This window comes from Centroberyx gerrardi, chromosome 12, assembly GCF_048128805.1.
Source record: "Centroberyx gerrardi isolate f3 chromosome 12, fCenGer3.hap1.cur.20231027, whole genome shotgun sequence".
NCBI lineage: Eukaryota > Metazoa > Chordata > Actinopteri > Beryciformes > Berycidae > Centroberyx > Centroberyx gerrardi.
Window position 1 is genome coordinate 31,100,181 of NC_136008.1, and position 14,577 is coordinate 31,114,757.

Here is a 14,577-nt window from a genome sequence, read left to right on the forward strand (position 1 = left end):
AGTGCTTCTGACAACCGCCCAAAATTAAGTTCTGAAAACCCTGAAACTTCATGTTTTTTTTGGAACATTACGATATGTAGGAGATGCTCAAGCTGCTTGCATGCGGTCCGTCAAACAAGCAGCTCCACCTACAACTTCGGCAGCTGTAGCTCTCCTCTCCCCCTGCGGCTTCACTCGCCTTGGTTTTTGCAGCTCGTTTTTTGGCTTTGTTGAGCTTGTCACGTAAACCTAGTGTTTCCCCTATATATATTCTACTGTGGCAGGCCGCCATGGTAAGACATGCCGTGACATGCCATGTGAAAAATATTTTCAAAATAGTCTGCTGGACACTGTGTACCGTGGGGCCCTGAGGTTCATTACAAACTGTAAATCTTTAACTCATCACTGTATTCTCTATTGGAAAATGGGTTGGCCATCCCTGGCATTACGTAGGTCACTGGTATATTTTTATTTATAAAGCTATACTTACACAACTCCCATTTTATTTATGTACATATTGTCCAGCAGACAAGCAAAAATGACCAACTACACTCACAAAACTTGCTTTTACTGAATGTAAAAATGGCTCGTACAGAGTTTGGTAAAAAGGCGTTTCAGTTCTCAGCCCCTGTGGCGTGGAACAAGCTCCAGAAGGACCTGAAATTACAGGAGCTTGTCTCATTGAATGATTTTAAAGCAATGGTTAAAGGTAGGGAGGAAAGTGAAAATTGTAATTGTTTTTTCCCATAGTTTAAATTGCTTTTATAATGAAACACTGAATGTTTGTTAATCATGTGTAATGCTGTAATGTTATGTAATTGTAATGTTTGTTGTAGCGTCTGTAACTTTGTGCTGCTTTCCTTGGCCAGGTCCCTCTTGAAAAAGAGATTCTTAATCTCAATGAGGCTAACCTGGATAAATAAAGGTTAAATAAAATAATTTAAAAAAAAAATTAACTAAAGTGATTATGTGACAACAAGCATTACCTAATGTGAATAGTGTGCTATTCATGTAATTTGGTATACCTATTGTAAAGTGTAAACTCTTCATGTATTACTTAAACATATTCTGGCATTAACTAAAGTGATTAAGTCACAACAAGCATGACCTAACATGAATAGTGTGTTATTCATGTAATTTGGTATACCTGTTGTAAAGTGTAAACTCATACGTTATGCTCATACGCATATGTTTAAGTAATACATGAAGAGTTAGGGTTTCCATTTAGACAATACATTGGCATAAACAAACATGTATGACAACATTACTTAATGCAGTTGTTTATTGTGCATTTAATATGAACTCATCTTTGATATGTCTTTGATATTTTAATGTCACTGTTCATGCTTAATTCATGTTAGTAAATGCACTAGTTAACACTAGCTAATAAACACTTAATATAAAGTGTTACCACTCTCACTTTAAGAAGTTTGTGTTACTGTGTCTGAGGCCGTTTCCACACGTATATGGATATTTCTGAAAACGCATTTTTTCCTCCATTTTCAAAAAAATCCTGTCCACATCATCGATGTTTTAGAAAATCTCTCCATCCACACGAATGCAACAACGATTTAAAACGCCTCCGCAGTGTTCACGTTGCGGAGCGGTTTCCGCTGCCATTATTTCCTATGGAAGGGAGTGCGGATTCTGCACTCGCCGACGGCTGCGCATTGCAGATTTTTTCGCTGCAGTTGGTCGCACAAAGAGTGGAAAATAGTTCAACTTGAGCGGATAAGACCCGTGCTCTCTTCTCACAAGAGGACAACTCAGCACTACTTTGGTTGCCTGGCAACAAACTGAGTGCTCCGCTTTGTTTCTGCCACTTTTTTCAAAAGCGAGGCGGATCGCGGATCAGATTTCAAGCAGACGAGTAAAGTAAGAGAAGTACAGCAAGGTTGACTTGTAAACACGTAATCAAACCTAACAGTACTGACTACACGTAAAAAAACTTGTGGTCCGCCATCGCTCGTACATTCCTGACGCTGCTTAATACAAATAAAACAAGTTGAGGTCAGTACGTCAGCGTTTTACAAAAGCTCCGTTTCACTGGTCCACATGAATACACGAAAACAGAGTTTTGAAAAATCTCCACCCTGGAAGACGTTTTCCACAAGCTCAGTTTTCAGTGACCTAAAACACCGTTTTCGTGTGGACAGGAGGCTAAAACGCAGAGAAAATACTAAGTTTTCAAAAATATCCGTATACGTGTGGACAGGGCCTGAGTCAAGGCCTGATTGCCCTAATTGAATCTCCAATTATGAGTGGATATAAGCATTTAGTTTCCTGAAGGGCAGTGCTTACTGATGGACAGTAATCCCTTCACAACTTTCAGATACCAAAATTAAAAGTGAATAAGTCGTCAATCCAAAAAATAAAGCCTCCAGCGGGATGAATATGTTGACACAAAAGGTGTTAACCTCCAATTGAACTGATCCTTAAATCTTTGTACGACAACTGCCCTGATAACACGGAAGTCACAGTTTGTATCATTGTGGAGCTGAAAATGTATTGTGTGATGAGATATCAATAATCAGATATGACAATGTAACAAAATTCATCGATCACTATCATCATTCCATACTACAGTAACAAGACATTGTCCTTACCCATTTACTCTCATATCAAGGAAGAAACAACTGACCTATCCTACATTTGTTCAATTTAGGCAGCTTTGTTTTTTTATTAGATGAGAAGCACATCATGGATTCAAAAAGCAACTCACTCTCATCATTAATTCACTCAGTCATTAATTCACCCAATCACTTTTAGCCTATCTGCACCTAGTGGCTGTTAACTAGGGGCACTCAGCAGGGTCACTGCTTGGTCTGAACTGTGTAGTGTTCTGGTTTTATGACTGCACATATATTGTATAGGATCATGTAATTTACTTAGAATACACTTTGAAGTATTTTAGAATGATGTGACAATAGTGACTATCCTGATAATATTGTGACCTTGTATCTTTTCTGTTAAAGTTACAATAATAATGTTATTACAATGTGTGTGTGTGCGTGTGTGTGTGCGCGTGCATCTGTGTGTGTTCGTATGTTGGTGTTCCTAGGGTTTTGGTCACCTGGTCCCATCATCAGAGGATCGAGGTTTACTAGGGGTGGTCTATGACTCTGTCCCCTTCCCTCAACACAACAGTCCTAATGGAGAGTCTACTAGACTGACGGTACACACAAACACACACACACACTTCCCTGAAATGACACTAAATTTCCTAATGACCAGACCACTAGACTATGGTATATGAAGCGTTTCATTCCAAAATGCTATGCATCCATTTTGGAAAAAAATGTTGTTGCATGAAATTAATTTTATTGTCAAAAGCATAACTATTTTAAAGCAAAAGTCTTAAGATGAGTTACGAACATCACTCCCATTTAGAGGCTTTGTCTGTGATGACCAAGTCAAGATCTTTAAGTTGGACTGAAAGGAGAGATTTTGATACCATTTCTCTAGCACATGCTTTTTTTTTTTCCAATTTCTTTATGATTTAACTCAAAATGTGAAATGTAGTAGTCCAACCTCACTCTTGTCTCCTAGGTGATGATGGGTGGAGCCTGGTTCCAGGAAGTGTTTGGGGCCCCAGAGGAAATAACTGAGGAATGTCTCTTAGCAACAGCTACTGAGGCGGTCCGCTGCCACCTGGGAGTTACCATGGCACCGAGCTGGAGCAGGGTGGCTCTGCAAATGGTATGATATGATTTTGTGTGTGTGTGTGTGTGTGTGTGTGTGTAACTACCAAGTTTAACTCTATTTGCAAAGTCTTGACAAAAATATTACTTTTGGAGTTATTTTTGCCAGTCCATATAGATTAATGTAAATGCACCTGTAAGCAACTGGTACATTACAAGGAGGTGTAACTTTTTAAAATTTAATTTGGAAGATGTTATTACATCATCTAGCAAATTTTAACATTAACAGTTTTTATTACATTTTCCACCCCTTTACAGAGACATTTTATTATATTTTCTTACAGTTGCTCCACACAGCTCTGTTCTTTTCAAAGTTTACTGCTATTCTCTCTCTCCTCACTTGAAGTTGAATTCATTACAAAGAGTTTAAGTGTCTTAACAATTAGATGTTTTAGAGCTTAAGTTCACATGAATGTCTCAAAGGATTTTACAGAGAATGGGCCTAACTAGATCTAACTGATCAACAATCAACCATAGAAGTTCAAGTTTGTTTATTTATATAGTCCTTTATCACAAGCATGTCTCAGAAGACTGAGGTCAGAGGACAGAGAATGAGCCTAACTAGATCTAACTGATCAAAAATCAGTTGTGAACAAAATGCTAAAGGACAGCGAAGAGCAGATTTTAGCTAGACAAACAGCCTACCTATTCTGCATAGCCAAACTTCCTGGCACCACCAGCCTTAGACCCTCATTGCACACAAGGAAAACTCCCAAGAAAAAATCTTGGTAGGAGAAAAAATGGAAGAAACCTTGGGCGGGCCGAGGCAAGGAGGGATACCCCACCAGGACAGCTGGGGGATCCCAGCTGGGCAAAACAGTGACCATGGGCATTAACAATGGATCATGGGCAATAACAATGACAAGAGAAAACAGAAAAAAAACAGAAAGGACAGAGAGAGGCAGCATGCGGCGATGAAGGGGCCAAGACAAGCGCTGAATCCACAAAAACAAGGGCAGCAGTCGTAATTCATGTCCGACAACCGTAAGAGCCAGGGCAGCACCCGTCCACTGCCAGGTAGAAACACGGCACCGGAGCCTGAGAGAGAGGAGAGAAAAGCAGCCGTATACACATACTCACAGCTGTGCAAACACAACACATATACTCAGACATATTCGGCCACAGACAGACTCATACAAACAGCAAATAGAAAGTGAGTAGACATGCTGTAACCAAGAGGCAGCCCTATGCTATGTTCCCAATGGCAGATTCCTATGTAAATACTGTCTGAGCTAAGGTAATAGAATGGACTGTGTCGATCCCAAGCTAAACAGTGCTATGGTAAGTTGTATGATTGTGAGAATAAATAGGTTTTGAGTTTGGATTTGAAGATTTCAACAGAATTAGCTATCCTGATTGTAAGAGGTAGCTGGCTTCAGAGATAGGGAGCTCGGTAAGAGAACACTCTACTGCCTGCTGATTTTTTCTTGATTCTAGGGACAGTAAGGTAACCAGCGTCCTGCGATCGGAGGGCACGAGGGGGAACATGAGGAATGATGAGGTCGGATAAATATGACGGTGCAAGCCCATGTAACGATTTATATGCTAACAGAAGCACCTTAAAGACCTGGCCTGAATTGGGAGCCAATGAAGGCTGGAGTCAGGATGGCAGTAATGTCATCAAATTTTCTAGTTCTGGTTAATATTCTGGAGGCAGCATTTTGCACAAGTTGCAGGTTTTGAATACTACAGTTAGGTAGGCCAGAAAATAAGACGTTACAGTAATTGAGTTTTGATTAAACAAAAGCGTCTATTAGGGTTTCGGCATCCGCCATATTTAGCAGGGAGCAAATTTTTGAGATGTTGTGAAGGTGGAAAAATGCTATCTTTGTGATATCCTTCATGTGAGAGTCAAATGAGAGAGTTGGGTCGAAAGTAACGCCAAGATTTTTAATTGTGGGACTCTGGGTAATTAAGCAGTCCCCATTTAAAGTAACGTCTGCAACAAGAGGTAGCCAACAACTAGCATCTCAGTTTTGTTGGGATTTAGTCGCAAGAAGTTATGTGCCAATTTTTGACAGAGAATAGGCATAATTCTAGGTTTGCAAGTTGTGAACGGTCATTAGGTCTAATGGGTATGTAAATTTGAGTGTCGTCCACGTAACAGTGAAATTTAATACCATGGCTGTGGAAAATTTCGCCAAGAGGTAGCATGTAAATGGAGAAAAGCAAACATTTTTCATACAGTTAATTCAGCCCCACGCAAGTGACTATCTTCTCCCTCCACAAGTCTGGACAGAATACCAGTCAACGTATAAAATTCTTCTTCTTCACTGCAACGCCCACCCACCGTCACTTTCACCGGCTCCCTCCACTGGTCTGGAACTCAGGCGTTCATCTCAGTTAGAACATGCAACAGACCCACATAACTGTCAAATCAGTGCCCAGTTAACACAGATGACACAATTAAAACAAGTCTTCTGCCTAGTTTCATCCCTGTCAGGATGAGTGACAGGAAGTGTGTAAGGTTCAGAGATGGTGATGCAGTGAACAGAAATAATCTTATTCTTATGAAGCCAACAGTGACGTCCATTCACACTAATACTGCCTCTCAGTCATTAAAGCTAGCACTGCTCAATGTCAGATCCTTAGCCAACAAGACTTTTATGGTCAGCGATGTCATATGCAAACAGAAATTGGACTGCATGCTGCTTACAGAAACCTGGTTAGACCAAACAGGTAATAAAGAACTTACTGAAACCTCACCCCCTAATTTTAACTTCTTCCACACGACTAGGCATAATAAGAAAGGAGGGGGGGTAGCTGTTCTTTGCTCAAACATTTTTGCCTGTAAGACAATCTCTTTTAGGGACTTTTCATCTTTTGAATATTTAGCTGTCATTTTAAAATGTCAATCTCATGTGCTACTTATGACTGTTTATCACCCACCTAAGCATAAGGGCGGTTTCTTGGATGAATTTGCCACTATAGAATTTGACCATGTTATAATCTCTGGTGACTTCAATATTCACATTGACAATTCTACTAATTCCAAAACAAAACAGTTCATCAGTTTATTAGACTCCTTTGATCTCTCGCAGCATGTCTCTGGGCCTACTCACAAAACGGGGTCATACTTTAGATCTTGTCATTTCTAGAGGCCTTGACTACTCACAGTAACCGCCATTCTTGATGCTGCAATCTCAGACCACTTCTGTGTGTTTTTTGATGCAATATTGTTTCCGGAATGCATCAATAACATAAGAACCGTTAAGAGACGCTATCTCCATCCCAATGCAGCTGATATGTTTGCTCATCACTTCCCCAGGCTATGGCCTACAGTCACATCCTGTGATGACCTTGTAAACAATTTTAACAGTAGTGTAATGACTATTATGGACTTCATTGCTCCTATAAAAACCAAAGTAGTATCTGGAAAACAAAAAGCCCCATGGAGAAATGAAGAACTTGTGAGGAAACTAAGAAGGGAGTGTCGGCTAAGCGCAAATGGCGAAAGACCAATCTTCAAATTCACTGTGACATATATAAGGACAGACTCCACAAATACAACAAGGAAATTGTTGTATTTTACTGTTTCTCAAAAATTATAGATGACAACAAGAACAATGCTCATATTCTTTTCTCCACAATTGACTACCTGTTAAACCCTCCACTCTCAATCCCAAATGACCTTCTCTCAGCCGCAAAGTGTGACGAATTTGCTACCTTTTTTAACAACAAAATAGCACACATCAGGTATAATATAGTTAAATCATGCCCTGATAAAAAAATCGATCCTTCCTTAGCACCACAAAAGTGTACCCCTGAGAGCAGTATGTCACATTTCTCCATCATTAACTGTAGAGATCTTGAAGAGATTGTATGGCAGCTAAAGCCCTCCATGTGCTCCCTTGACCCACTCCCAACTAGCTTTTTTAAATGTGTTTTTTACTGCCTATCTGATGTTGTTCTGTCAATTGTTAACACCTCATTGCAAACTGGCATTTTTCCTGGTTCTCTCAATACTGCTATAATCAAACCACTCCTTAAGAAGAGCAGTCTAGATCACTCCATAGTTAGCAATTACAGGCCAATATCCAATCTTCCTCTGCTCAGTAAAATTATCAAAAAGGTTGTCTATAAACAATTACATGACTCTCTAACTCAAAATAATCTCCATGACATATTCCAGTCCGGTTCCGTGCTAACCACAGTACTAAAACTGTGCTTCTAAAGGTGGTTAATGACCTTAGCGTCAATGCAGATGCTAACAGGCTCTCAGTTCTAGTACTGTTGGACCTGAGTGCGGCTTTTGATACGGTGGATCACAATATATTAATCCAAAGACTGGAAAGCTGGGTCGGCCTATCTGGCCCAGTTCTAAATTGGTTTGCCTCTTATCTGAGAGATCAAAATTTCTCTGTCTCCCTTGGAAATTTTAAGTCTAAAAAAGTAGACATAGTGTGTGGAGTCCCTCAAGGGTCAGTTCTTGGACCACTGTTATTTAATCTGTACGTGCTCCCTCTTGGATCTGTAATTCAACACCATAATATATGTTATCACAATTATGCAGATGATACACAACTCTACATCTCCTTGTCCCCCAATAATCACTAATCAAATGCATAGAGGACATTAACCACTGGATGTCCCAAAAGTTTCTTCAATTAAACAAACATAAGACAGAGATACTTGTGTTGGGTGCAAAAGCACATGGACAGGAAATCACTGCTTATCTAGACTCTCTCTCATTAAAGTGACCATGTCAGAAATCTTGGTGTCATTATGGATGCAGATCTGAACTTCCAATGCCATATCAACAATATCACTAGAACTGCTTTTTACCACCTAAAAAACATTTCCAACGTAAGAGGCTTTTTATCGCAGTCAGACTCCGAAAAACTTGTACATGCCTTTATAACAAGTAGGCTAGATTATTGTAACGCCCTCTTCTCCGGTCTTTCTAAAAAGAATGTGGGGCGACTGCAGCTTATTCAAAATGCTGCAGCTAGAGTTTTGACCAGGACCAGGAAAATGGAACACATCACACCCATTCTTAGGTCATTGCATTGGCTTCCTGTATGCTATAGGATTTAATTTAAAATTCTGCCTCTGGTATATAAAGGACTAAATGGCCCTGCATTTCACAAAATATATTTCTGAGTTACTTATTGGTTATGAGCCATCTAGGCCTCTCAGGTCATCTGGCACAAATCTCCTAGCTGTTCCAAGGACAAAATCAAAATCTGGTGAAGCTGCTTTTGGTCATTTTGCTCCCAGTTGCTGGAACAGACTCCCAGATGACCTGAGATGTGCCCCCACCATACACATTTTTAAAAGGCGACTCAAAACCTTCCTGTTCTCTAAAGCGTATGAGTAGTTGTTGTTGTCCTTCCTTCTTCCAATGTGTGACTGTACATATGTATATATGTTATTTCTGTTTTCCATGTAAAATTTCTGCTTTTATGTGAAGCACATAGAATTTCCCTGTGTATGAAATGTGCTATATAAATACATTTTTACTTACTTACTTACTTATTTAAAAGTTGTAAGAGTAGAAGTAGCAATGGTAGTAATAGTAGTTGTAAAGGCAGCAGCAGTAATAGTAGTGGTCATAGTAGTAATAGTAAATATAGCTGCAAGCAGCAATTTGCCGGGTCCAAGCACCTGATGACCTCTGGGGTAAATATGTGATGTGGACCAATGTGCAAGTGTGATCCCTGTGGCATAATGAGCATTTTGAAATTTTAATGAAGTTTCATTCAAATTTTGAACATCAAAAATACTGCTTGATAACGTTTGTGTAGGCCATTACAGATATGCTGTGTGCCAAAATTGGTGAAGATTGGACAAAATCTGTAGGAGTAGCGAAAAAACAGTTTTGGAAAAAATTTGAAATGGCGGAAAATCTTGTAGACTGAAATGGGTGGGCAATTGACATGGTTTTTGTTGCCTGAGTAGTGGCTGAGACTTTGGACCTATCTGCCAATTTTGGTTGCTGTAGCTCTTACGGTTTCTGAGATCCAGATACTTTTAGTGAAGAAGAAGAAGAAGCAGCATAATAATAATCCAAACAAAAACAATAGGGCTCCAGCACCTGTGGTGATTGGACCCCTAAATATAGCCGCATGCAGCAATTAACGGGGTCCAAGCACAATATGCTAATTTTTCCAAAGATGAGAAATCAAAGACATTATGATTAGTTGAACATACTATTAATGATATTATTGTGAGCTTGCAGAGAATAGTGCCCTCATGTGACCAAATGTCTTGAGACTTGTTAGGTCTCCTATCCTTGGCAATAAGGCAGAAGTTCATTTTATGGGAATATAGGCACCTTTTCATGCTCATTAGCACTATAATGACATACATTAGAACTAATTTGGATGTAAGATCTCAAGCATTGCATGTTCACAAAGTGACTCTCCATTGCACCTCAAGGTACAATGGAAGTGAACAACATCAGTATTTTTGTTGCACCACCTGGGATTTGAACTCACAACAGAGTGACACCACTGTTGCGTTTCTCAATCTGATGCATTTTAGAGATCTGTGATGGTCTTAATGTCCAAGAATATCTTTTGCTGCTGTTATCATGGAATCTGCCTTAACAAATGAGGCAGTCAAAAAACTAGCCTGCAATTGTAATTTTCTGCTCACTCATTTGCATCTGTCTACTGCAAACACAGGGAGAATATGCAAAGTCCACATTCAAGGTCAGTAGTTGCACATACCCATCAAATGTTGTGCCATTGCTAACCTTGTCTAATTGATGCTGAAAGCTGATTGGCTGATGGTGACCATGGTTCTTGGAGTATGACTACATCCTGTCAGGAAATGGTGGGCCGTTGTGCAAACATGAAGTGTGCAAAATTTCAGATGTACTTTAAAAGATTCTAAAGTGGAGGAAGACCTCAGATTTTCTGGAAGTTTGTTCCAGGCATGAGGAGCATAAAAACTAAAAGCTGCTTCTACATGCTTTGTTCTGACCCTGGGAACAGTAAGCAGACCAGTACCTGAAGACCTGAGGGGTCTGGCGCGTTCGTAACACTGACGGATTTTGGTCCTAAACCATTTAGGACAAAACATGCAACTAAATTGTTTTTAGTCTTCAGTGAGAGGGATTCAAGGTGAGCACTGACTTTAAGTCTTTCCTCTTTGTCACCAAAAACAATTATTTCAGTTTAATCTTTATTTAGTTGCAGAAAATTGTGGCACATCCAAAATTCACCTGTTTAGTGAATCGATTGGACCATTAGACATCTGTTTATAAAGCTATGTAGATTTGAGTGTCGTCCACGTAATTATGATAGGAAATACTGTTTTGCATAATTTGAGCTACTGGGAGCATATAAAGATTGAACAGAAGAGGCCCAAGAATCGACCCCTGGGGAACTCCACGTCATTTTTGTTCGCTCAGATGCACAATACCACGTTACCAATAGACACAAAGTAGTCTCTGTCTTGTAAGTAAGATTTAAGCCAGTGTAGGACTGTATCAGACAACCCTACCCATTTTTCCAGTCTGCCTGCCAGTATGTCATGGTCTACTGTATCAAATGCAGCACTAAGGTCCAATAAAACTAGAACTGAGATTTTTCCACAGTCAGTACTAAAACAAATGTCATTTAAAACCTCTACTAGAACAGTCTCAGTGCTGTGGTGGGATTGAAATATTGAGAGTATTATTAGAGGTCAGGAGACTGTTAAGTTGTAAGAAGACAACGTTTTCAATTATTTTACTTAAAAACGGTAGGTTCGATATTGGATTGGATAAGATTATTCTTTTTCAGAAGAGGCTTAATAACTGCAGTGTTCAAGGCCTTAGGGAAATCACCTGATAAGAGAGAACTGTTGACTATCTGCAGTAAATCTGATGCAATACAGTCAAAAACATTCTTAAAAAGGCTTGTCGGTAGACTATCAAGGCAGCAGGTAGAAGACTTTAGATGCAACACAACTTCATCTAGTGTTTTGTAATCAACTGGATTAAAATGTGTCATGTTAACTAGATTTGTTTTGTGTAAATACAAAGGTGACAGAAATTTTACTTGAAATGGAAGCTCAACTTACGTCTCGTCTTCTCTTATTTAGAACACAACCTTTGAACAACAGTTTTCCCTTGTGTGTCTGCTGTTCTCCGTTATGTCTCTCCCTGGATTTGTTTTCCTTTCTGCCCATTCTGCATGCGCACATTTCGTCACGTGGTGTAACGCACTGTTGTCATTTGTTGATGCAACTTGGGGAGAAATTAGGAGTGCTTGGTTTGATGCAAGGGATATCCCTAATGAACATGCTGCAGAATTGTTGTCATTTAGGAATGAGATTGCATAGAGGTATAAATCAAGAGATCACAATATTAATACGATTAATCGTGCAGCCCTACCACCCAGTCTTGCAGACGCTTAAGTAGTAAAATGTGGTCGACAGTGTCAAAAGCTACACTGAGATCCAGGTGGAGTAAAACGTAAAAAAATTTATCATATCATTTTTTTTTTTTTGTCCAAAGGCTGCAAACTAATATTCTAAGTCTATATGTAAATGTGTTGGATCAGAGAAGTGAATCCTCTTTTCTTTTGCCAGGACTGTATACCTCAGTACCATCTGGGACACTGGCAAAGACTAGGTGAGTTAGTTTTAACATTTACACTACAACTTACAGTCATAAAGTTATGATAGTTTCTTGTAATATGCCTATGTTTTATTAAATGCTCAAGTTAAATATTGTTTTAACATGTGTGTGTGTGTGTCTAGAGTCCATATGCAGCTACGTAAGAAAGAATCTCCTCCCCCTGTCTCTGGTTGGCTCCTCCTATGACGGTGTATCTGTGAATGATGTCATCTTTAGTGGACGTACTGCTGTAAAGGGGCTGCTGGGAAATGGAGTGTGATGGAGCTGACCAATCAGAGAGCTGAGCTTGTGACTGACAAACGATGTGGCCTACCTCAGCACAGCAGTGACTCGGAGCAAAACAAAACTAAACCATGTGAATCTGTTGATGTGGCTCTGTGTTGCCATTTTGCTGTGGTCATTTTGTGTATAGACTCAATGGCTATATAAAATGACTACACCCCTGATATATCCAACTCAGCCTGGCTCAACTCTGATCAGCCTTGGTTCAGCAGTCCATCCTTGGCTGCTTTTGTTACTGTTGCCTGTTAGAAAGATGAGAACATTTCAGGCGTAGGTGTCCTGGACAGGCTGCAATTTCTTAAGTTTGTGTAAATGTGAAATGTTGCATTGCCGTGAAAAAAAGAAGAACTGGAAAGTTGGACAAAATCAATGTTGATAATACAGTGTGCTATAATAAATAACAGTGTCACAAAAAATACTGCTGTTTATAAATCAATTCTTTATTGCCTCAAGATATGGCTTGTGTGTCACCTTGAGATCCTGTTGCCTATGTTGGCACAGTGCTAGTGACTGCAGTACCCATCAGCCACCTACTGTGGTATCTGCCTTTTAACACTACATCAACCTCTGCCAAACAGAGTAATTTACCAAATTTTATTTTTTAATTTACCACTTATCCAGGTCAGAGTCACAGTAGCAACAGGGCAGCAGAGCAGGCCACACCTCCCCAGGAATTTCCTCCAGCTCCTCAATGAGGTTTCTGTAAATCGCCAAGAAATCCACAAATGCTTGATGCATCAACACTTCAGCTTTGGGTGATCAGCCTTAAAAATAAAATATAAAATAAAAGATTAATCTTAATTTCATTTTTGTATTCATGAAAAAAACTCAAGAGAAAGCTCAGATTGATTTGATGTCATAATAATGTTGAAAATTACCTGAATATAATCTACACCATTTTTTTTAACTAAAGGCTGCACATATTATATTGTGCAGCAGAATAGTTTTATTTTTTTATTTGTATATATATATATATATATATATGTATATATATATATATATATATCTATACACACACACACACACACACACATATATACGTATGTATATATATATATACGTATATTCATGTATATATATATATTTATCACAATGATGTCTCGAAGGGCTTTACATACCATATACCATGGCATATACCATATACATAAAACATATACATCATATACATATACTACATCATATACCATACTATATCAAACACCTTCATGCCTATGGGCAATTTAGTGTCTCCAATTCACCTGACCTGCATGTTTTTGGTGAAATAACTGTGAATATGGATAAGCTATGCAAAAGTTAAGTTGTGTTAAACTGTCACTACAAATATAAACTGTGCCACATGGTGCATTTCTGATTCATTTCTGGTGCATTTCTGATTCATTTGTGGACCCACACAACTCCCACTCGTTTCTGTTTTAGTTTGTAGTTGTGATTATTGGTGTAACAGAACAAATTAATTTTTTTTCTTCCTTCTTGAGATTTGACCTTTCAGTCAGTACTATAAACACAGCCCTGATTTTGCACTTTACCATACACATATTACATGGTAGCCATGTGCCATGTAATATGTGGTCACTGGAATAAGCTCTCTCCTAAAGAGAATGTGTGTTGTAAGGTGGTGGCGAATGTAACAGTACACCAAGAAGCTATCAATATCTTCTATATCAATGTTTGAATGTTTTAACAGGTGCTGTTTTCTCATTCATAAACGTGAAATATCGGGAAGTAATTAGCGTTACTGTTTTCCCCGTACTTCCACCTCTTGTGATCATTTATCCATGCATGACACCACCACAAAAGCACACCAGCACTAAAATAATAAGCATGCAGGTGATGCATAGGTGTGAACAGATTGGGGGATGTGCTGCAGGCTGTTTATGGGACATACTTGCAGCTCTGGGGAGATGGAAGATCAGTGGCCAATAGGTCAGTTTTAGGAAATCAAAGTCAGTTTATACACTGAATAGTATTTATAGTGTTTTTAATGCATTATGTAACATTTAGTATCACTAATGTCAGCAAGTATTAAATGAAAAAGCACATTTC

General features: G+C 39.0%; 1 protein-coding gene across 1 annotated transcript in view; it reads left to right on the forward strand.

The window, feature by feature from the left end:
* Nucleotides 1-13,293, forward strand: part of ppox (protoporphyrinogen oxidase) — a 57,029-nt gene extending 43,736 nt beyond the window's left edge. Inside the window, exons 10-13 of the mRNA XM_078287367.1 lie at nucleotides 3,041-3,154; nucleotides 3,529-3,678; nucleotides 12,204-12,246; nucleotides 12,375-13,293. Coding sequence (XP_078143493.1) covers nucleotides 3,041-3,154; nucleotides 3,529-3,678; nucleotides 12,204-12,246; nucleotides 12,375-12,511 — 444 coding nt within the window. The 3' untranslated portion in view covers nucleotides 12,512-13,293. The remainder of the gene's footprint in view (nucleotides 1-3,040; nucleotides 3,155-3,528; nucleotides 3,679-12,203; nucleotides 12,247-12,374) is intronic.
* The last annotated feature ends 1,284 nt before the right edge of the window (nucleotides 13,294-14,577 follow it).